At 43.3% G+C, this 25425-nt stretch overlaps 1 protein-coding gene across 3 annotated transcripts in view; it reads right to left on the bottom strand.

Annotated features, from left to right (window-relative positions):
* LOC115107543 (pleckstrin homology domain-containing family G member 3) overlaps positions 1-25425 on the bottom strand; it is a 119466-nt gene that overhangs the window by 36102 nt on the left and 57939 nt on the right. For all 3 annotated transcript variants that reach the window (XM_029630941.2, XM_029630937.2, XM_029630940.2), the window contains one exon: positions 17449-17942. In XM_029630941.2, the coding sequence (XP_029486801.2) occupies positions 17449-17942 (494 nt within the window). The remainder of the gene's footprint in view (positions 1-17448; positions 17943-25425) is intronic.

Genomic DNA, 25425 nt, shown 5'->3' with positions numbered 1-25425 from the left:
AAAGGGTAGCTAGTGATTTAAAAACTACAAAAATATATATATATATATATATATATATTCTATACTGGTCATTGGGAAATACCAGGATAAAGTAAACTAGCATTCATGCAACCTATGAAAGCACATTTAAAATATAACCAAAACTAAAAGTGGTGCGCTTGCCTCAGCTATATATGTGTATACAGTACAGCAGGCAAATATTTGTCTCTGATTAGGCCTAACTGTTAAGGTGGCACTGGATACAAATCCTATTAAATTGTTTTCTATGTAATTCAATGGGGCAGAATACAGGACTCTATTGTGATGCTCAGCTGGTCAGCGTAGGCATGACATTAGAATGACATCACAATGCGTTGTCATGAGGTCAAACACAAAATCCCAAATCCATTACTGATTCAGTCACAGACAGTTAGCTGGAGTGACTGGATGGTGGTGAGTAGACATGTCTTCAATGTCTTACTAAAACTCCACTACTGGATAAATAGGAAACAGAGAGCGTTGTGGTTACATTACATGTTTTAATAATTAAACTACTTGTAAAGAAAGATAGTTGGTTTAGGGGAACAATGGCTAGTGTAAAGAAACTGTCTCTCAAAGCAAAGGATTAATATGAGGAATGAACCAATCAGAATATGTGGGTGTGGTCACAGATGTCAAAGTTTAGGTTAGTGGTGGGGCTCGTTATTCGTACATGCATACTGTAGAACTGCTCATAGGCTCTTGGTGATGATTGTGTTCTTTGCATCCTCTCTCTATGGAGAAACATGGGATGTGTCTTGTGTGAATGGTGTATTTAGCCTATATGTTATGAGACTGTTGTATTTACAGTACTAGTCAAAAGTTTGGACACACAAGCTTTTTTCTTTATTTGTACTATTTTCTTGTTAGCTGCTTTTCCTTCACTCATTCCAAACCATCCACCTTGGGTTGAGGTCGGGTGATTGTAGAGGCCAGGTCATCTACCATTATTCTACAATGTAGAAAATAACTCAAATAAAGGAAAACCCTTGAGTAAGCGTGTCCAAACTTTGGACTGGTACTGTACATGTTCTGTTACTCCTGCTAGAAGAATGGCAAATGAATCGAGCAGTCCTGACCTAAGGGTCAAAGGTCAGAGAGGACTCACGGATAAAAGAGAGGATGGGTCAAAGAGAGCAGAGAGCACCAAGGAGAGGTGCAATATCGTACTCCATAAAGAAATGGAGAGCAGGTGGGAGGAGAGAGAGACGGAGAATCAGCGTCTGAAAGATAAGCTCCGCCGGATGGAGGAGGAAGAAGCAGAGCAGGCTCAGGAGGCCGCGCAAAGCCTTCTGGAGAGGTGCAAAAATACGGTCAAGAAAGAGAGAGATAAAAGGACTCAGCTGGTTGAAAGGGCCAGGACCATGATCCAGGAGGAGACCAACAGACGAACAGAGTTGGAGGAAGAGCTACGGAAGATGAAAGAAGGACAGCTGGAGAAACTCCAACAAATCAAAAGGAAGATAGAGATGCACCTTAGAAAGAATATGGAAGAGGAGTTTGAAGGACGACTACAGGAAGCTATTCAAGAGATTGAGAGGAAGAAAAATGCTGAAATTGAGTGGTTCAAGGAGGAGCAAAACCTGAAAGACTATGATCTCCAGCTGAGACAGACGAGGATCATGAAAGCTGGAAGAGAGCATCAACAACAGTCTGAGATGCTAAGATGGCAGGCAAGGCAGACATTATGACCAAGATTATGATGATGTTATATGATGACAATAACAATGACAATGACTTTACATGAGTATTATGATGATTATTATTGAATAGCAGAATAGAGATCGTAATTGCAATTGTTGTTAATTTAGTATTAACATTTTGAATTACAGAAAGTGATTGAGAAAATGAGAGCCCAGAGCCTGACAGAGCAACAGGTGGAGGGTGATCAGGCTGCGGCGGAGCCCCAGGGACTCGTCGTGTGCAAGCCTAGGCCCCGGGCCGACCTCACACCACAGTCCTGGCTCCAGACCCAGACTGACCAAGCTCCGGAGCCCAACCAGGATTTAGAGCCTGAGATGGCTGCCAAGGCTCAATGTATAGTGATGGACATCGAGCTTGATGACAACGAATGGATCGATGTAGATGTTGCCTACAAGGAGAGGATCGTCCATTCGTCGGAGATTGAAGATGCCAAGCAGAGGCTCCTCAAGGAGGCAGAGGAAGCTGAGCAGAAGGCTCAGGCCGAGGAAGCTGAGCAGAAGGCTCAGGCCGAGGAAGCTGAGCAGAAGGCTCAGGCCGAGGAAGCTGAGCAGAAGGCTCAGGCCGAGGCCTTTGAGATCGAACGTCAGAAGATCATTGCGGAACTGAAGAAAAATCACAAACAGTTCCTGGTGGATGAAGATGAAGAAGAGGACCCAGAGGGCTCAGATTGCTCAAGCCTCCAGACCGAGACCAGTGACGAAGAGGACAAGGACTTCCAAGATGAGGCAGAAAAAAAAGCGTTCATCAAAAACAGCAAGTGCAGAAGGGCGGTGTACTGGCTGAACAAAATAGTAAGACAAAACCACGAGACAAAGATCAAGAAGACCTTCGTAAATGAGGAAAAGAAAGGGGACCAGTTGGTCATCAAAGGCAATTTAGACCGAGGCATGACCTGTGCTATGTTTGAGCAGAAAAAAAGGGCCACGCTGCTGATGGCAATGGAAGAACGAAAGAAGGTAGAGGAGGAATGGTTGAGGAGCCAAAGGGAAAAGTCCCAGAAGAAGCAGGCCAAGAGGCAACCGAAGATGGAGAAGTCCAACACCCAACCCTATCCAAAACAGGTACGATTCTCAGGGTTTGACCTCCTGTTGAATACGTGTGCGTCATTTGAGCATTTCACATATTATTACAAAGTAGATCCTCTTGATGGGTGCAAATGAACTGCCAGAATCAGACAACACAAAGGTAAATGTAGCACTGATACTTCTGAGGTAGTGAAATGGGTTAAGGTTTATTTAAAACCAATGTACAGTAGTTTTTTTGTGCATTAGGGAATCTCAAAACAGTTATGGGTTTTCTAGCTCAGAATTAGTCCCCGAAGTTAGCACTAATGACATTAATATCCTGAAAGAGCTAATAATACAGACAGCAAAGTTCCATCCTGATTAAACTAATGTCAATTTTCTCTTCTCCTATTGTCCTCTATTGGGGGTGAAAGTCTGCCAGACAGAAACTTCGCCCCTAACTGCAGATGCCAGATCACTTCTCCCCTAACTGCAGATGCCAGATCACTTCTCCCCTCCCGCCCCTCCTTCAAGCCAAACTTTTTTCGTCCCTCCTCCTTTTTCACATCACTGAACATTTGAACAGCCCGAGTGAGCGCCACACACACACACACTAATTTCTTTACTTTTTCTACTTTGACTAATAAAGCCTATTTACCTAAATACTTTTTTTGATTCATTGCCTCCATTTTTATTTTTTAACATCTGCCCTGATTGTCTCTATATTATTTTGGTTTGTATCTAACCAATACATGTCAAAGTTCAAACATAAATAACAAATTATTCTGAGAAACACCGTGTGACACTGATAACACGCCATTTAAGTATGTTTTGAAAATTCATACTGTAGTTACTGTACCATTCTCTGGATGATGATTGACAGGACCTGCCACGTTATGCTCAGGACCTGCCACGTTATGCTCAGGACCTGCCACGTTATGCTCAGGACCTGCCACGTTATGCTCAGGACCTGCCACGTTATGCTCAGGACCTGCCACGTTATGCTTAGGACCTGCCACGTTATGATCAGGACCTGCCACGTTATGATCAGGACCTGCCACGTTATGCTCAGGCTTTTACATTTGTCCGTAGACTGAAATCTGTATATACAAAAAGGGAGCAAATAGACCCTTTTGCAAACTGCTTGACAAGTCAGCATTATTTTAGGGTCTGGGTTGATCTCATAACTGTAACCCCTCAACGATTATTTTGACATCTAAACTTGGTCATGAGACAATATAACATATGCAAGGGACAGCATAAGTGTGTGTGTTTGTGTATTGATATGCCACTTTGTGCTAAAATAAATACTCGGAGACTCTCCTGCTTCCAGTTGCTGCACTTCCATAGTCATTCAGGTTGTGTGTGTGTGTGTGTGTGTATGCACGCGTGTGTGTGAGACAGTTAGTCATCCATCCACTAGAGGGCGTGAGTGAACAGCATGGTGAAATCTGACATGTCTCGTTTTTGTCTAGCAGTTCAAAACGCACCGAACAAAAGACAGTAATCATCATGCAGGTTGACCAAAATAACGCTGTTAGCGCCACGTAACAGTCAGCTTCCAATTTGGCGCAAGCGAACGCAAAAGGTATCCGCTTTACTCAGTGTAAGCAAGCGTCAGAGAGGGGCTTTGTACTAGATCTGTGATGTTATGCTTAACATGCTGCATTTTGTTAATCCTCCGGGCAATGGGATGCAGTCCAACCATCTGCAGACATTATAGCACACTCAACGAGGATAAATAACAGATCTACGTGTGGGCTATGTGCTTTAACCGAAGTGGTCAACTCCGGTCAAAGGGATCATACGAGGTGAACAGAGAACACCAGCGAGACGAGAGATGCTTCAACCACGCCGCACATCATGACGGTTGTCTAAACATTTGAGTTTCGTTGTACCATAACCTAGGCCCAAAACAGGTTTTTGAAGCACACAACATTGTTCAGTCTGGTGAATTGAGGTTAGATAAAACTAAACAAAAGCTCATTGTTTACAAGCACACACACAGGTCGGCGGGTGCATGTACATTCGTCTCAGTGTTCATCTTCGAATGCAAATCTTCATTGGAATAGTTCATTACACAATGACGTGTGCAAATTTCCCCTTATCCAAAAACACACTTACCTAATCCTTCTTAAATACACAAAACATGTTATTCAACAGATGCACATGATGAAGTTATCTTATAGTATGTACTGTACCAATTTACTTACACAAACACACACACAAAGGGCACGGCACACACACACACAAAGGGCACACATACACAAAGGGCACACATACACAAAGGGCACACACACATTCGGGCAGGTACGTACAAACAAGTGTAAACTAGGCTGTGATGGAGGCATGTTAGATTCCAGTTGATGTGAAATGCAGTCAAGGTATAATCAGAAAAGCAGATCAGACCTCAGATGGAGGATTAGCTCAGAATGTTCAGCCGTCTATTTACACTTTCATTTCTAAATCCAACACACACCACTCCACACTGTTAGTATCTAAACAGCTACTCCCCCCCACCAAATAAAGCAAGATACTAATATCAATATGTTTTAGTTTGATTTCCTTCTCGTTTGGTATGTGGAATTGGAGACAAATGGGAGGGGAGTTGCTGTGTGGGAGATAGAATGATGGTCAAAGATAAAAGGTTAAAAAATATATATTTAAAAAAAAAGTCTAAATAAAACAGTGAAAAGTACATTTGAATGACACTAAGTGGCAGTGTTTTTACAGCTAAGGCCGGTTTGCCTGAGGCTGATGCCGTGCAGGTGTTTGTACACATACATATACACACACTCTCATTCAAATAAACACATACAAGAACACACACATACATGTAATAGTGCCAGACATGCACACAAACGTATACAGTTGGCATTGATGTTATGATTTAAGTTGTCCTTGATGTCTTTTGTTTGAAATGTATTTAAATGTTATTTCTAGCATTATTGTTTGCCGTTTTCTTCTGTCTTCTCTTTAGTTCATTCTCTTGGTTGCTGGTGCATTGGGGGGTTCTTGGGGGTGGGGAATGGAATGAATTGTATTTGTTATTTTCCTGGGGGGGGGGCTATGGGAGGGGTCTCGAATGGTCTAATGGTTGAGGGACAGCTATTGGGGAACTGTGGGGGGGGATCTTGGAGGGTTCGGGTTCACGTTTTTTGTCCTGCTGGTAGATCGGTCAACATGCCCCTGGGCAAGGTATTGACCCTGGATGCTTCTGTGTGACGCTCTGAATGGGAATCTGTTGGATGACTGGTGTGATGTAGTTGTTGAGCAGGTATATATGCAGGTATACTGTTTGTTTACAATATTCAATAAAATAAATAAATAAAAAACACACTTACCTAATCCTTCTTAAATACACAAAACTTGTTATTCAACAGATGCACATGATCTCAAGGTTTACCTTATAGTATGTACTGTACCAATTTACTTACACAAACATAGGTACCTACACACATGGGAACACACACACAAACGGGCACAAACACACACACCCCCAAAAGAGGACACACATATATACAGTGGGGCAAAAAAGTATTTAGTCAGCCACCAATTGTGCAAGTTCTCCCACTTAAAAAGATGAGACCTGTAATTTTCATCATAGGTACACTTCAACTATGACAGACAAAATGAGAAAAAAATCCAGAAAATCACTTTGTAGGATTTTTAATGAATTTATTTGCAAATTATGGTGGAAAATAAGTATTTGGTCAATAACAAAAGTTTCTCAATACTTTGTTATATACCCTTTGTTGGCAATGACAGAGGTCAAACATTTTCTGTAAGTCTTCACAAGGTTTTCACACACTGTTGCTGATATTTTTGCCCATTCCTCCATGCAGATCTCCTCTAGAGCAGTGATGTTTTGGGGCTGTTGCTGGGCAACACTGACTTTCAACTCCCTCCAAATATTTTCTACGGGGTTGAGATCTGGAGACTGGCTAGGACCTTGAAATGCTTCTTACAAAGCCCCTCCTTCATTGCCCGGGCGGTGCGTTTGGGATCATTGTCATGCTAAAAAATCCAACCACGTTTCATCTTCAATGCCCTTGCTGATGGAGGGAGGTTTTCACTCAAAATCTCACGATACATGGCCCCATTCATTCTTTCCTTTACACGGATCAGTCGTACTGGTCCCTTTGCAGAAAAACAGCCCCAAAGCATGACGTTTCCACGCCCATGCTTCACAGTAGGTATGGTGTTCTTTGGATGCAACTCAGCATTCTTTGTCCTCCAAACACAACGAGTTGAGTTTTTACCAAAAAGTTATATTTTGGTTTCATCTGACCATATGACATTCTCCCAATCTTCTTCTGGATCATCCAAATGCTCTCTAGCAAACTTCAGATGGGCCTGGACATGTACTGGCTTAAGCAGGGGGACACGTCTGGCACTGCAGGATTTGAGTCCCTGGCGGCGTAGTGTGTTACTGATGGTAGGCTTTGTTCCTTTGGTCCCAGCTCTCTGCAGGTCATTCACTAGGTCCCCCCGTGTGGTTCTGGGATTTTTGCTCACCGTTCTTGTGATCATTTTGACCCCACGGGGTGAGATCTTGCGTGGAGCCCCAGATAGAGGGAGATTATCAATAGTCTTATATGTCTTCCATTTCCTAATAATTGCTCCCACAGTTGATTTCTTCAAACCAAGCTGCTTACCTATTGCAGATTCAGTCTTCCCAGCCTGGTGCAGGTCTACAATTTTGTTTTTGGTGTCCTTTGACAGCTCTTTGGTCTTGGCCATAGTGGAGTTTGGAGTGTAACCTATTTGAGGTTGTGGACAGCTGTCTTTTATACTGATAACAAGTTCAAACAGGTAACGAGTGGAGGACAGAGGAGCCTCTTAAAGTAGAAGTTACAGGTCTGTGAGAGCCAGAAATCTTGCTTGTTTGTAGGTGACCAAATACTTATTTTCCACCATAATTTGCAAATAAATTAATTAAAATCCTACAAAGTGATTTTCTGGATTTTTTTTCTCTCATTTTGTCTGTCATAGTTGAAGTGTACCTATGATGAAAATTACAGGTCTCTCATCTTTTTAAGTGGGAGAACTTGCACAATTGGTGGCTGACTAAATACCTTTTTGCCCCACGTGTGTGTGTGTGTGTGTGTGTGTGTGTGTGTGTGTGTGTGTGTGTGTGTGTACACACACACACACACACACACACACACACACACACAATTGCTCAAAAAAATAAAGGGAACACTAAAATAACATGAAATATTCTTATTAAATACTTTTTTCTTTACATAGTTGAATGTGCTGACAACAAAATCACACAAAAATGATCAATGGAAATCAAATTTATCAACCCATGGAGGTCTGGATTTGGAGTCACACTCAAAATTAAAGTGGAAAACCACACTACAGGCTGATCCAACTTTGATGTAATGTCCTTAAAACAAGTCAAAATGAGGCTCAGTAGTGTGTGTGGCCTCCACGTGCCTGTATGACCTCCCTACAACGCCTGGACATGCTCCTGATGAGGTGGCGGATGGTCTCCTGAGGGATCTCCTCCCAGACCTGGACTAAAGCATCCGCCAACTCCTGGACAGTCTGTGGTGCAACGTGGCGTTGGTGGATGGAGTAAGACATGATGTCCCAGATGTGCTCAATTGGATTCAGGTCTGGGGAACGGGCGGGCCAGTCCATAGCATCAATGCCTTCCTCTTGCAGGAACTTCTGACACTCCAGCCACATGAGGTCTAGCATTGTCTTGCATTAGGAGGAACCCAGGGCCAACCGCACCAGCATATGGTCTCACAAGGGGTCTGAGGATCTCATCTCGGTACCTAATGGCAGTCAGGCTACCTCTGGCGAGCACATGGAGGGCTGTGCGGCCCCCCAAAGAAATGCCACCCCACACCATGACCTACCCACCGCCAAACCGGTCATGCTGGAGGATGTTGCAGGCAGCAGAACGTTCTCCACGGCGTCTCCAGACTGTCATGTCTGTCACATGTGCTCAGTGTGAACCTGCTTTCATCTGTGAAAGGCACAGGGCGCCAGTGGCGAATTTGCCAATCTTGGTGTTCTCTGGCAAATGCCAAACGTCCTGCACGATGTTGGGCTGGAAGCATAACCCCCACTTGTGGACGTCAGGCCCTCATACCACCCTCATGGAGTCTGTTTCTGACTCTGAGCAGACACATGCACATTTGTGGCCTGCTGGAGGTCATTTTGCAGGGCTCTGGCAGTGCTCCTCCTTGCACAAAGGCGGAGTTAGCGGTCCTGCTGCTGGGTTGTTGCCCTCCTATGGCCTCCTCCACATCTCCTGATGTACTGGCCTGTCTCCTGGCAGCGCCTCCATGCTCTGGACACTACGCTGACAGACACAGCAAACCTTCTTGCCACAGGTTGCATTGATGTGCCATCCTGGATGAACTGCACTACCTGAGCCACTTGTGTGGGTTGTAGACTCCGTCTCATGCTACCACTAGAGTGAAAGCACCGCCAGCATTCAAAAGTGACCAAAACATCAGCCAGGAAGCATAGGAACTGAGAAGTGTTCTGTGGTCACCACCTGCAGAACCACTCCTTTATTGGGGGTGTCTTGCTAATTGCCTATAATTTCCACCTGTTGTCTATTCCATTTGCACAACAGCATGTGAAATGTATTGTCAATCAGTGTTGCTTCCTAAGTGGACAGTTTGATTTCACAGAAGTGTGATTAACTTGGAGTTACATTGTGTTGTTTAAGTGTTCCCTTTATTTTTTCGAGCAGTATATATATATATATATATATTTAGCAGACGCTCTTATCCAGAGCGACTTACAAATTGGGCACGCACACATTCGGGCAGGTACGCACAAACAAATGTAAACTAGGCTGTGATGGAGGCATGTTAGATTCCAGTTGATCTGAAATGCAGTCAAGGTATAATCAGAAAAGCAGACCTCAGATGGAGGATTAGCTCAGAATGTTCAGCCGTCTATTTACACTTTCATTTCTAAATCCAACACACACCACTCCACACTGTTAGTATCTAAACAGCTACTCCCCCCCCCGAAATAAAGCAAGATACTAATATCAATATGTTTTAGTTCGATTTCCTGCTTGATCACGGGTTATCATTTAGTGCCCCCCTTCTGTTCAATGCCTGCAACGTTTCCCTGGTGGCTCACTGAGGGAGGTCTCCTGTTCCCTTACTCCCTGTAAATCAAGGCTTTCCTCAGTCTGACATCAGACAACCTGCTCCTTGGGGACTACTTTCTCTCATCTATTCAACACATGCTGGTGATGTAGACACACACACACACACACACACACACACACACAAATATGAAATATGAAAAGGAAAAAAAAAAAAGAGCGAGCGAGAGCGAGAGAAAGAAAAAGTGGAAGAGAAAGAGAAAGAAATACTTGTTTTCCTCACCTCTGGTCCTCATGGGAGGAAGCAAACTTTCTAGAGTGAAGTGTGTTAGTGTTTCCTTCTCTGTCATATTAATGCTCATGGGACAAGAGCATGCAGGCAACAATGGAAAGGATGCATATTGGGCTAAGTTAGCGTCGCTTACTGATGCCACCTTCCCAGAAACCTAAAATACTGGCCGACCCCAGGCTAGTGCTAATGTCAGTGGCTTCATGGGTATGCTGTATCGTTGGGAACACTGGTTTGAATCTCGAGTCGACCGTGGCAGAGAAGGATCCTGTTACATATGGTTGAATGGATAATGGGGTGGGGTAGTGGTTGGAGTCGTGCCTGAATACACTGACCTATTTGGTGCAAACGTATACGAGTCAGCATATTTCAACAAAAACGTACATCACAAATTTTAACGAATGAATATACAGGCAATCCACACCCAAATGGAGTTATGGTATCCGCTCATCAAATACAGTGGAGAAATGGTGTCAGTGGAGATGTCATTTACAGCACCGTGGACTAAAGCCCACGGTGAAATCAGTTCTTTCTGCTTCGACGGAAAAGTCAACATTCCCCCGAATGTGGAACACCGCTTCGGATTGTGTGTTACACACCGCTCATTTTCCAATCCTACGGATTTACCTCACCGAGGCATACTTTTGCTAAAACATTTCCAAGTTCACAGGGAAATTCCAGCTCATGCGAAACCCGCACACGTACAATGTATCGTTTTACATCTCTGAGCCAGTTAAAGAGGCTCGAATGAAAATCAAACCAGGCACCATGGCCAGCACCCAAAACCCACAAACGTCAAAGAGGGAATTGTGATAGAAAATACTGGAATAGTAAGTATGGGTTTTCTCTATTGGTGAATGAATGGTCAGGTAAGATCATGGATGATTGTGAAGACATCTTTTTGTGGGTGGAGGGGGATAGTATAGGAGTGTTGGGTTGGCGCTGTGTGGTTAGTTAAATAGATTTAGGGACCCTGCCTCTGTTGTTTGATATCTATAGAGAGGCCCTACCTTACATCCTCCAACAACTCAAGCTTGAAGAGAATAAACCTTTGTCATTTCAGTGAGAAAGTAAAAAGGTGTCTTGTGCCTTTCACACATAAATCAACCCGTTACCACTGACAGCAGGTTCTTCAATTAAGTCAAACAAATGTTAAGTCAGAGATACTAGAACAGTCTGCAGCACCCGGCCTCACCCTACTAGAATCTGAAGTCAAATGTCTACTGTTGGCTGATGATCTGGTGCTTCTGTCACCAACCAAGAAGGGCCGACAGCAGCACCTAGATCTTCTGCACAGATTCGGTCAGACCTAATTCTCAGTAAGACAAAAAATAATGGTGTTACAAAAAAGGTCCAGTCGCCAAGACCACAAATACAAATTCCATCTAGACACCGTTGCCCTAGAACAAACTAAAAACCATACATACCTCGGCCAAAACATCAGCGCCACAGGTGACTTCCACAAAGCTGTGAACGAGCTGAGAGACAAGGCAAGAAGGGACTTTGTCATCAAAAGGAACATCCTATTTGGTATGTCGAATTGTATCTGGCTAAAAATACTTGAATCAGTCATAGAACCCATTGCCCTATATGGTTGTGAGGTCTGGGGTCCGCTCACCAACCAAGATTTCACAAAATGGGACAAACACCAAACTATGACTCTGCATGCAGAATTCTGCAAAAATATCCTCAGTGTACAACGTAAAACACCAAATAACGCATGCAGTGCAGAATTAGGCCGATACCCACTAATTATCAAAATCCAGAAAAGAGACGCTAAATTCCCTATAGAGAGATGAACTTGGAGAAGAGTCCCCTAAGTAAGCTGGCCTTGGAGCTCTGTTCACAAACACATCCCACACAGCCCCAGGACAGAAACACAATTAGACTCAACCAACTCATGAGAAAACAGAAAGATAAGTAAATACTTGACACACTGGAAAGAATTTACAAAAACAACTGAGCAAACTGTCATGCTATTTGGCCCTAAACAGAGAGTACACCGTGGCAGAATACCTGACCACTGTGACTGACCCAAACTTAAGGAAAGCTTTGACTATGTACAGACTCAGTGAGCATAACCTTGCTATTGAGAAAGGCCGCTGTAGGCAGACCTGGCTCCAAGAGGAGACAGGCTATGTGAACACTGTCCACAAAATGAGGTGGAAACTGAGCTGCACTTCCTAACCTCCTGCGCAATGTATGACCATGTTAGAGAGACATATTTCCCTCAGATTACACAGATCCAAAGTATTTGAAAACAAACATTTTATGAACTCCCCTACGGGGTAAAATACCAGTGTGCTATCACAGCAGCACCATTTGTAACCTGTTGCCACAAGAAAAGGGCAACCAGTGGCCAACGCCATTGTAAATACAACCCATATTTATGTTGATTTATTTTCCCTTTTGTACTTTATTAACTATTTGCACATCATTACAACATTGTATATAGACATAATGACATTTGAAATGTCTTTATTCTTGTGGAACTTCTGTGAGTGTGATGTTTACTAGTCATTTGTATTGTTTATTTCACTTTTGTTTATTATCTACTTCACCTGCTTTGGCAATGTTAACATATGTTTCCCATGCCAATATAGCTGTTAAATTGAATTGATACATTACAGTGATATAGTCTGAGCAGATGCTTCTGATCCTCTACTTGTGAGGTAGTCAAGTTCCAACTCCAGCCTAACATGCTAACAAAGACTTTCAGCCAGACTTGCAAAAACTGAGCTAGAGCATTGACGGTGGTGTGGGGTCAAGGTCATGAAGTAGGGGGAACTTTCCCCTAGAGACACTAATTGAAGGTCAGTTTAGCATTTTCCCACATAATGTATTGAGGGACGGTGCTCACCCTAGACTTGTGCCGACAGGCAACTTTTACCCCGTGCAGGAACTACAGTATGGGACATAGGACTACTTCTGAGGCAGACTTGGGTCATTGATACTTTGCATCAATGAGAATGTGTTCAGTGAATTTACCTGGTAAAATAAAATAAAAAATGAATGAAAAACACAACCATATGACCTCTGTTGAGACAGAGAGCGGGACATTTCTGTGCCCCGATTGGCTAATCTGGGGTTCTGAGCAATAAGGTTTACCATGTTGATGGATCAGTTGCCACGCAAATGACATGGGAGATTGTATAGAGTTCCTGAAGGTCGCTAATACCATGTCAAGTTAGCCGAGAGCTCTTCTTCAGACCAAAATCAGTTACTTGAGTGGGATCTTGCTCTTTTAAAAAAATGTCTAATTCTGGATAGCTGCCTTTTGGGCACTCATGACTTCGTCAAGCGATGAAGTACTCCAACCCTAACCCTAGCCCAATCAAGTACTCCAACCCTAGCCCAATCAAGTACTCCAACCCTAAGCCTAGCCCAATCAAGTACTCCAACCCTAACCCTAGCCCAATCAAGTACTCCAACCATAACCCAAGCCCAATCAAGTACTCCAACCCTAACCCTAGCCCAATCAAGTACTCCAACCCTAAACCTAGCCCAATCAAGTACTCCAACCCTAACCCAACCAAGTAATCCAACCCTAACCCTAGCCCAATCAAGTACTCCAACCCTAACCCAATCAAGTACTCCAACCCTAACCCAACCAAGTAATCCAACCCTAACCCTAGCCCAATCAAGTACTCCAACCCTAACCCTAGCCCAATCAAGTACTCCAACCCTAACCCTAGCCCAATCAAGTACTCCAACCCTAACCCAACCAAGTAATCCAACCCTAACCCTAGCCCAATCAAGTACTCCAACCCTAACCCAACCAAGTAATCCAACCCTAACCCTAACCCAATCAAGTACTCCAACCCTAACCCAATCAAGTACTCCAACCCTAACCCAACCAAGTAATCCAACCCTAACCCTAACCCAACCAAGTAATCCAACCCTAACCCTAGCCCAATCAAGTACTCCAACCCTAACCCTAGCCCAATCAAGTACTCCAACCCTAACCCTAGCCCAATCAAGTACTCCAACCCTAACCCAACCAAGTAATCCAACCCTAACCCTAGCCCAATCAAGTACTCCAACCCTAACCCAACCAAGTAATCCAACCCTAACCCTAGCCCAATCAAGTACTCCAACCCTAACCCAACCAAGTAATCCAACCCTAAACCTAGCCCAATCAAGTACTCCAACCCTAACCCAACCAAGTAATCCAACCCTAACCCAATCAAGTACTCCAACCCTAACCCTAGCCCAATCAAGTACTCCAACCCTAACCCAACCAAGTAATCCAACCCTAACCCTAGCCCAATCAAGTACTCCAACCCTAACCCTATCAAGTACTCCAACCCTAACCCTAGCCCAATCAAGTACTCCAACCCTAACAAGTACTCCAACCCTAAACCTAGCCCAATCAAGTACTCCAACCCTAACCCAACCAAGTAATCCAACCCTAACCCTAGCCCAATCAAGTACTCCAACCCTAACCCAATCAAGTACTCCAACCCTAAACCTAGCCCAATCAAGTACTCCAACCCTAACCACTACTTCAAATAAATGTGATGGTAACGAATGGTATGTTGTAGAGCTGGGCCATATGAACAAAAATCCATATCAATTTAAGTGTAATATTTTTAAAAAATCTGTCATAGGACAACTACCACTACTTTAAATGTTGTGGTTATCATTGTCCCCTTATTTTACTTGAAACATCACTTTCCTCTTAGTAAAGGATACTATTCGTTATTACGGATATCAGTAAAATGCCCTTGATAATGGTCAGTATTGATCCTTTTCGGTTTGTCGTCCCAGCTCTAGTATGTTGTCAGCTACACAAGTCATTCCAGAGTATCATCCTGGTCCTTTAAAATGAAACGGTGTTACAGTTTCAAGATGTCATTTATCATAAGATGAGAAAACATTCACTTCTCTCATTTAGGTATTCATGGAATACATGTTTATATGATTGCAATTTCTAAGAGTACTGTGTCTAGCAAAAAAAATAAATACAATTATCGAGAGGAAGACATGCCTGAGAGAACGAGTGTGTGAGCAGCCATTGTACAATCGCTTTCTTAGCAGGATTTGCTTGACTGAGCTCTCGACTGATGGGTGTGAGTGTGTGGATGAGCATGTGCTAAAAGCATAATGTGTGTGTACAGTATGTAAGTGTTATGCTTGAGCGTGGTGTGTGTGTGTCTAAACCACAGCTGGTCTGGAATAACAGAGCTCACTCCTTTGTAACAACACTATACCAGCATGGTGTGTGTGTGTGTGTACATGAAATCACATTTTATTGGTCACATACTCATATGTATATACTGTATTCTATACCATCTTGCCTATGCCGCTCGGTCATGGCTCATCCATATATTTATATGTATTCTTATTCCATCCCTTTACTTAGATTCGTGTGTATTAGGTAGTTGTGCAATTGTTAAATATTATGTCAGATATTGCTGCATTTTTGAAACTAGAAGCATAAACATTTTGCTACACTCTCAGTAACATCTGCTCACCAGGTGTATGTGACCATTCACATCTGCTCACCAGGTGTATGTGACCATTCACATCTGCTCACCAGGTGTATGTGACCATTCACATCTGCTCACCAGGTGTATGTGACCATTCACATCTGCTCACCAGGTGTATGTGACCATTCACATCTGCTCACCAGGTGTATGTGACCATTCACATCTGCTCACCAGGTGTATGTGACCATTCACATCTGCTCACCAGGTGTATGTGACCATTCACATCTGCTCACCAGGTGTATGTGACCATTCACATCTGCTCACCAGGTGTATGTGACCATTCACATCTGCTCACCAGGTGTATGTGACCATTCACATCTGCTCACCAGGTGTATGTGACCATTCACATCTGCTCACCAGGTGTATGTGACCATTCACATCTGCTAACCAGGTATGTGACCAATACAATTTGATTTGGCAGATATTGTGGGTGTAGCAAAATGCGTGTGTTTCTAGCTCCAACAGTGCAGTAATATCTAAAGCAGTATGTAAACACTATTGTGTCTGTGTGTGTTCACCCACTAGTGTATGGCGTTTGCAAAGTTGTCATATTTGGATTATGTTTGATGAATCAGTCCGTGCAGTGCATAATGTACATAATCTCCACATGCAGCATCCTGTATGGAAGAAGACAGACATCGACTTGTCTGCTTAAGCACCGGCATGATCCTCCAGTCAAGACCCATTGTTATGTAAGGAGATGATCCCACAGCATTAGCCTTAAAGGGTTAATAATAGTCAACCCAGTGACGTCACACCTGGTATCCGTGGATTCCCATCTCCACCCACTGATAATAAGTCATTGATAAAAGTCAAAATGTTCAAGTTAGTTCCATACAGTCGAGAGAACTGGCCGAAATGGAGTGGCATGTGGCCGAAATGGGAGTGGCATGTGGCCGAAATGGGAGTGGCATGTGGCCGAAATGGGAGTGGCATGTGGCCGAAATGGGAGTGGCATGTGGCTGAAATGGCATATGGTCACAAGCCTTGACACACAAAGAAGAAAAACATGCTCGCGCTGCAGTCTCCTTCGCACACAAACAAACCTGCTAAGCCCCCTAACGCTGCACTGGTCTGACCACGCTAACTGGATTTGCCATTTAAGTGAATGACAGCTCTCCAGCGACGCTCTTTTGGAGTTACTCAAATTGCTTGAGATTGAAGGATTCAACTCAGCATGAGGCCTTCCTACTGCCAACAACCAAATCCTCATAGCTATCTATGAATAGTCCAGCCAATCACCCGACTTGAGACCAGATGAAAGACCCTTGTTTACATTGTCAATCTCTTTGGTCCACACAATGCAATAGTTTACAAACATGCCTTAAAATGTGATTTTATGAGCATTGTCATCCCAGACACAACACACAGTAAATCTGAGACTGACCTCTCGTTGCCCTTTTTGTTTGCGCCTAGCCTTAAGTTTAGGCCAATCATGGGACTGGCTTGACAGATAGGACGTGCTAATGGGACTTGGACCATCGTGTGACCTGTAAGGGGTTGTGAGGAGAAAGCCCACCTGTCACATGCAAACATCCCAGGCCTGCGACACCGTCTGCCCACCAGTGTCCCTCACGCTAGGGGTGCCTTTTCTACACTCGCAAGTGCATAAGTCAGTTTACATTGTGATATTTCACATGAACAGCCTACTCACTATACACAGAACTGTTATGATTTGACTACCAGCAGTGTATAGAGGGATAATGGCAAGTTCTGTATAGGCAAAGCTTTGACTGAGCTCTTTTGCAATAAAGACATTTCACAGGCAAACCAACAAATACCAAGGTTAATTTGACTGTGTAATGCATGGGAGCTCTTTAAAAGCAGAGAGGATACTTTGTCACGTACCTCCACGATGCTGCGCAGATCCCTCACGTACATGCGCTCCGTCTCGATGATCTCCATGACCACCCGATCCAAGTAGGTGATCTTGGGGTTGGGCGCCATGGTTATGGCTGCGAAGGGCGATAACGGGGGCGTGTGGCGGGTGCTGGCAGCCCGCGAGGGCGTGTCAGTGTTGTTGTTGTTAAGCTGGTCGAACTTCCCTCCACGAGAGACCAGTCCTTCCCCAGAACGGTCCGCCGTATCGGGGTGCTGGCGGTCCTGATCGCCAACCGGAGGATTCAGCTCCAAGTCGATGTCGTCTCCGGTAGGGGGCACGGTGCCGCCAGGTGGAGGCGGAGCGGGGCCGTCGTCCCGGGATGACCCTGACCCCGAGGACAAGGTGGAGACCAGGCTCACGGGGCGCTGGCCAGCGGAGGGGAAGTCGGAGCAGTCGGAGGGTGTGGCGGAGGGTGCCCGCTCATTACTACTGATGGAGGCAGTGGACAAACGGGGGGATTCTGGAAGGAGAAGAGGACAGGGAGTCAGGGAAAAACGTATGTACATTCTGACTGACATTGGTGGAATTCATTGTGATTGGTCATCCAAAAGTGGGAAAAGCTCATCCACCAAATCACATATTCAACTCGCCTGAGTTTTCTGAAGCAAAATCAAAGATGAGTAAAGAGCTAGGCATCACTTGGTCAATCAACTGAACAAGTCCCTCACTGAGAAATAGCAGAGCAAAGATGCCTTGTGATTGTTTCACCAGAAATGTACCATTAATGGACCCCTATTGACATTGTACAGCAACTGAAGTTTCCTATCAAGAAGAGAGATTTGGAGAGGTGTAAATCAGTGCAGCATCCCACTATTTATCAGATGGCTACTTGTCCAGGCATATTCTGCTAAATAAAAAGTATCCACTTGGTTAAATACCACATGTAAGCAAGTTGGCTTCACCCAATTTGTTTTGACAGCTGCAATTATGACTCACTGGTCAGGAGAAGAACGTCTTATGCTTCAATGCAGTGCAGAATCCATTGCTATAGTGCCTATCATAACTATTTAAAGTGGGATTACAATGGATTTGCCATTTTTTTGTCAACAATCTACACAAAAAAAGTTGAACATTACATTTGGTTTTTAAGGTGAATGAAAAATAAAACACTAATTTACCTCGATAAAATAAGTATTCGCCCCCTTAGTCAATACATGTTAGAAACACCTTTAGCAGCGATGACAGCTAACTCTTATTAGGTAAATCTCGAAGAATTTTGCACACCTGGATTGTGCAATATTTGCCGATTTTTCTTTAAAAATGTTCAAGCTCTGTCAAGGTGTTGGGGATCATGGCTAGACAGCAATTATCTATTCTTGCCATAGATTTTCAAGCAGATTTAAGTCAAAACTGTAACTTGGCCACACTGGAACTTTCACGGTCTTCTTGGTAAGACACGCCAGTGTAGATTTGGCCTTGTGTTGTAGGTTTCTGTCCTGCTGAAAGGTTCCTCTCAGTGCCTGGTGTCAAGCAGACTGAAGCAGGTTCTCCTAAAGGATTTTGCCTGTGCTTAGCTCCATACAGTTTCTTTTTATCCTGAAAACTCACGTCTTTGCCGATGAAAAGCAAACCCCTACCTTGATGCAGCCACCACAATGCTTGAAAACAGGGACACAGTTACTTAGTGATGTGTGGTGTTGGATTTGACCCATGACCCAATCATAAGGCTTTGCATTTAGGCCAAAAAAAGTGTATTCCTTTGGTGCATTTGTTTTTGCAGGATTACTTTAATGCCTTACAGGATTAATGTTTTGGAATATTTGTATTCTTCAATTCACTATAATTTACATCGTTATTGTTGAGTCACTACGATGTTGTTGATCCATCCTCAGTTTTCACCCATTACAGCCCTTGAAGTCTGTGAATCATGGTGAAATCCCTGAGCAGTTTTTCTCCAGTCCTGCAGCTCAGATCAGAAGCAAGACCATCTTTGATGTGTCTGGATGGTTTATTATATATTCCAAAGAGCGTAATTATTAACTTGACCATGTTTAAAAATACATTACATTTCTGATTTGTTACCCATCTACCAATCCCTGCCCTTCTTTCACAAAGCTCTTTGTAGTTTAATCTGTGCTTGAAATTCAATACTTTACTGAGGAACTTCACCAATGTTGTATCTATGGGGCACAGAGGAAGGGGAAGTCATTAAAAAAAATCATGTCAACCCCTATTATTTCACAGTCCATGTAACTTATTTTAATTGTTTCTCCTGAACTGATTTAGGCAGGGCCTATACAAAGGGGGTGAATAGTTATGCAGACAATATTTTAGTTCTATAATTTGTATTTTATAGTTTGTATAAAATAAAAAGTGTAGATCAATAACAAAAAGAAAATCACTATTGAGTCTATTTTAATCCCACTTTGTAATGCAACAAAATGTGAATACTTATGATGGGACACACACACACTAAATAAAGTGCATTCTGAATATATATATATATATTGCTTTGTTATTATGGGGTATTGTGTGTAGATTGATGAGGAAAGAAACAACTCAATTTTAGAATAAGGCTGTAACGTAACAAAACGTGGAAAAAGTCCAGGGGTCTGAATACTTTCCCAATGCACTGTACATTACATATACACTAAATAAACTATGAGTATTAATACTTAAACTGTATATACTACATACAATACAAGTACTGAGATAGTACCAAAACTTTTCACGAAATGAAGACAGTGGAATGTGACACAGTGTTCTGCTTTTGATGTACAGTCGTGGCCAAAAGTTTTGAGAATGACACAAATATAAAATGTTCAAAGTCTGCTGCCTCAGTTTGTAGGATGGCAATTTGCATATACTCCATAATGTTTTGGGTCCATGGCCAGTAAACTCCCCAGACCTTAATCCCATTGAGAACTTGTGGTCAATCAAAAACCCACAAATTCTGACAAACTCCAAGCATTGATTATGCAAGAATAGGCTGCCATCAGTCAGGATGTGGCCCAGAAGTTAATTGACAACATGCCAGGGAGGATTGCAGAGGTCTTGAAAAAGAAGGGTCAACACTGCAAATATTGACTCTTTGCATCAACGTCATGTAATTGTCAATAAAAGCCTTTGATACTTATGAAAATGCTTGTAATTATACTTCAGTATTCCATAGTAACATCTGACAAAAATATCTAAAGACACTGAAGCAGCAGACTTCGTGGAAATTAATATTTGTGTCATTCTCTAAACTTTTGGCCACGACTGTAATGTTGCTCATGAGGAAATGACAGTTATTTATGATCGATTACATTTGCAATAGTGGTTTCCTTTTCCTGGCTCCTCCCTGAAGCCCCATTCAACATCAATTCAGATGGTCTCATGTTGATTTTTCTCATTTCCAAAATTTGACCAACGGATTAGCTAACCATGCTTTTGGAATAACAGAGATTTTCTTTCAGCATTAAAGCCTGTGAATTCCATCAGATACATATATTTTTTTAAAGGGAGTGAAATCTCCTGGGAACTGGAGAAGGGACATGTTTTAGGTGTGTACCAGAACAAAGGACCCCACATTTGAACAGCCTGGTCATGCTGAAGATGGCCTTAAAAAGGTAAGCGGAACCTAAAACTGCGGTAAAGGGCAACTCAGCCTCAAGTATTACAAAGGACCTCTGTTAGGTCATCCTAAAATGTGCCTGAATTAAAACACCACATCCTCTGGAAAATACAGAAATCCAGTAATTTCCTTCTGGATCAGTGAGAGCTTTTCCATTCTCAACTAAGGAATTTTGTGTTAACATTAGGACAGAAACAGTTGGTGGAAAAGTCATGGTGGACTTGGGAGACTTCAGAGCTGCCCACTTCACTTGATGAGCTGAGCAGTGGTCATTTTACAGAATGGCCACGCTCTGAGGTCGATCTTGAGGTATCGGGTCCTCCGCACCCCATAAAGTCTACATATACTAACAAGGCCATAGTGGTAAAGACAGCACTGCTATGATAATACAGTATACGACTTCAGCTTCCATTAAAAGGTTGAAGGAAACATATAACAGATCTCTCAACGATCATATTGGGCCTATCCATGTATGCACTGTATATCATATTTTGATTCAAACGTATAGTTCCAGTAGACAAGCACATAAACATACATAGGCCAAAGCAAATAACGAAACATATAGGTAATGACTGCTTTGTTATTTTACAACGCAAAAGCATATAACATTGCATGAGTTCATCACTGTGAACACCGCATCAGTTGGAAAGCACCCTCAGGTTTTGTTTGTGTGACTAGTTGCTTGGTAACTATCATTTCATAACTGAACGGAAGGACATGTATGCCACAGTTTTATAATATACGCAAATAATTTACCATGACCCATTTTGTTCCCTCCACAGGATTTGAGTCCATGTCATCAAATAGTTACATAATTGATGTATGAGTATGGCATTGCAAAAACAAGAGTGCTTCCCGAGAAAAAAATGAAGAGAAATTACAGAATTACTCCACACCCTGTGAGGTGTCATGCATTCCCAAACGACATAAGCAACCTAAAATATCAACATTTGCAAACACATGTCAGAACCTCACACCATCAAAGCATTAGTGGCCTCTAAATAGGATTTGCAGAGATGATGCAATTAGGTAAAGTGCTGCCATTCCAAAGAGCCCAAAACATCGGTCACAAACTAAAACATTAGAACAACATACTGTAAATTATGTCAGTTTGAACCGCTGGAAAATTCATTGAAGACAGCAGACCAAAATCAAAGACACTGTAGCTTCCTCAAAACACCAGCAGGCACAAGACATTCCACAGCTGTTAACAAGGGTTTCTGGTGGAAGACTGTTCTTGGACTAGAACATGTTTCTGCATGTTGACTCCCTGATGAGCTAAGAGGAAACAGGATATGACTAAGGGGAAGATCATTCATTGACATAGTAAGCTTATCAATAAAGCTATGAGAGTAATATGATCCCTTAGTCACAAAACACAAACAATATTTTTATTTATTTGATTTAGCTATTTAACTAGGCATGTCAGTTGAGAACTAATTCTTATTTACAATGACAGCCTATAATGTACAGACTAGCATACCATTTAATAGCAATGCATTGTGGGTATGTATTCCAAGTTGTGTGTCAGTACGGACATTGGAAAAGAGAATCAGCCTATAAGGAACATGACTGAGCAAATTATAACTTCATATTTGATCTGAAATGACCGGCCTACTTGGAGAACTGGCTATGAACAAATCAATAGTGGTCAGGAACATGGTCACAAACAGTCAACGCGTGACATATGATACCAAGTAGGGATGCATGATATATCGGTGAACATGTTAATGTTCCGATGTTAAAAATCGATGTCAATGCTACCATGCATACCTATATAACGTGATGTAATGATGCCAAGTAAATTGTCGCGCTAAACGTGCAACACAGCATTCATAACCTAGCCCAAGATGGCGCCAGAGGAGATGGACGCCGTTTTACTGTCTCCTAACCAATTGTGCGATTATGTGTTTATTTTCACGTTATTTGTAAATTATTTTGCACATAATGTTTCTGAAACCGTATCTTAAGGCAGAAAATAGCTTCTGGATATCAGCACATCGGGACTCTAACCCGGAAGCTTACAAGAAATCCCACTATGCCCTGCGACGAACCATCAAACAGGCAAAGTGTCAATACAGGGCTAAGATTAAATCATACTACACTGGCTCCGACGCTCGTCGGATGTGGCAGGGCTTGCAAAATATTACAGACTACAAAGGGAAGAACAGCCGCGAGCTGCCCAGTGACATGAGCCTACCAGACGAGCTAAATCACTTCTATGCTCGCTTTGAGGCAAGCAACACTGAGGCATGCATGAGAGCATCAGCTGTTCCGGACGACTTTGTGATCACGCTCTCCGTAGCCGACGTAAGTAAGACCTTTAAACAGGTCAACATACACAAGGCTGCGGGGCCAGACAGATTACCAGGACGAGTGCTCCGGGCATGTGCTGACCAACTGGCCTGTGTCTTCACTGACATGTCCCTGATTGAGTCTGCAATATCAACATGTCTCAAGGAGACTACCACAGTCCCTGTGCCCAAGAACACTATGGTAAGCTGCCTAAATGACTACAGACGCGTAGCACTCACGTCCGTAGCCATGAAGTGCTTTGAAAGGCTGGTATTGGCTCACATCAACACCACTATCCCAGAAACCCTAGACCCACTCCAATTTGCATACCGCCCAAACAGATCCACAGATGATGCAATCTCTATAGCACTCCCCACCTAGACAAAAGGAACACCTATGTGAGAATGCGATTCATTGACTACAGCTCAACGTTCAACACCATAGTACCCTCAAAGCTCATCACTAAGCTAAGGAACCTGGGACTAAACACCTCCCACTGCAACTGTATCCTGGACTTCCTGGCGGGCCGCCCCCAGGTGGTGAGGGTAGGTAGCAACACATCTGCCACGCTGATCCTCAACACTGGAGCTCCCTAGGGGTGTGTGCTCCCTGTTCACCCACAACTGCATGGCCAGGCACAACTCCAACACCATCATTAAGTTTGCAGACGACAACAGTGGTAGGCCTGATCACCGACAACAACAAGACAGCCTATAGCGACGAGGTCAGAGACCTGGCCGGGTGGTGCCAGAATAACAACCTATCCCTCAACGTAACCAAGACTAAGGAGATGATTGTGGACTACAGGAAAATGAGCACCAAGCACATCCCCATTCTCATCGACGGGGCTGTAGTGGAGCAGGTTGAGAGCTTCAAGTTCCTTGGTGTCCACATCAACAACAAACTAGAAGGGTCCAAACACACCAAGACAGTCGAAGAGCATGACAAAACCTATTCCCCCTCAGGAAACTAAAAAGATTTGGCATGGGTCCTGAGATCCTCAAAAGGTTCTACAGCTGCAACATCGAGAGCATCCTGACCGGTTGCATCACTGCCTGGTACGGCAATTGCTCGTCCTCCGACCGCAAGGCACTTCAGTGGGTAATGCGTACGGCTCAGTACATCACTGGGGCAACGCTGCCTGCCATCCAGGACCTCTACACCAGGCGGTGTCAGAGGAAGGCCCTAAAAATTGTCAAAGACCCCAGCCACAGACTGTTCTCTCTTACTACTGCATGGCAAGCGGTACCGGAGTGCCAAGTCTAGGACAAAAAGGCTTCTCAACAGTTTTTACCCCCAAGCCGTAAGACTCCTGAACAGGTTACCAAATTGTTACCTGGACTATTTGCATATTGTGCCTCCCCCAACCCCTCTTTTACGCTGCTTCTACGCTCTGTTCATCTTATATGCATAGTCACTTTAACTATACATTCATGTACATACCAACTCCATTGGCCCGACCAACCAGTGCTCCCGCACATTGGCTAACCAGGCTATCTGCATTTTGTCACACCACCCGCCAACCCCTCTTTTTACACTACTGCCACTCTCTGTTCATCATATATGCATAGTAATTTAACCATACCTACATGTACATACTACCTCAAAAAGCCTGACTAAGCGGCGTCTGTATGTAGCCTTGCCACTCTTATTTTCAAATGTCTTTTTACTGTTATTTTATTTCTTTACTTACCTACACACACTTTTTTTTCAAACTATTGGTTAGAGCCTGTAAGTAAGCATTTCACTGTACACCTGTTGAATTCGGCGCACGTGACAAATAAACTTTGATTTATTTGAACGTCTGCTGTGTGGATCGAACAGTCATTTGAAAGAGTAAGAACTTTCAGAGAGACAACCCAAAGGCGAAGTCCATTAAAGCCAACAGAAAGGAATTCATTGCCCTTGACAAGCAACCCTTCTCTGTCATGGGTGATGTTGGCTTTCGCTGACTGGGCGAGCACACACTACCAAGTGCGCTATTTTGCAGATGTTGCCCTACCTCAGTTGCATAGTAATAGCATCACTGCTATTAGCTTCACGAAATACATACTATGGAACGCCGTTTGGGTCTTTACGTGTCAAAAAAGAT

This window comes from Oncorhynchus nerka, linkage group LG24 (genome assembly GCF_034236695.1).
Source record: "Oncorhynchus nerka isolate Pitt River linkage group LG24, Oner_Uvic_2.0, whole genome shotgun sequence".
NCBI classification, from domain to species: Eukaryota; Metazoa; Chordata; class Actinopteri; order Salmoniformes; family Salmonidae; genus Oncorhynchus; species Oncorhynchus nerka.
This window is presented reverse-complemented; position numbering and strand designations above follow the sequence as displayed.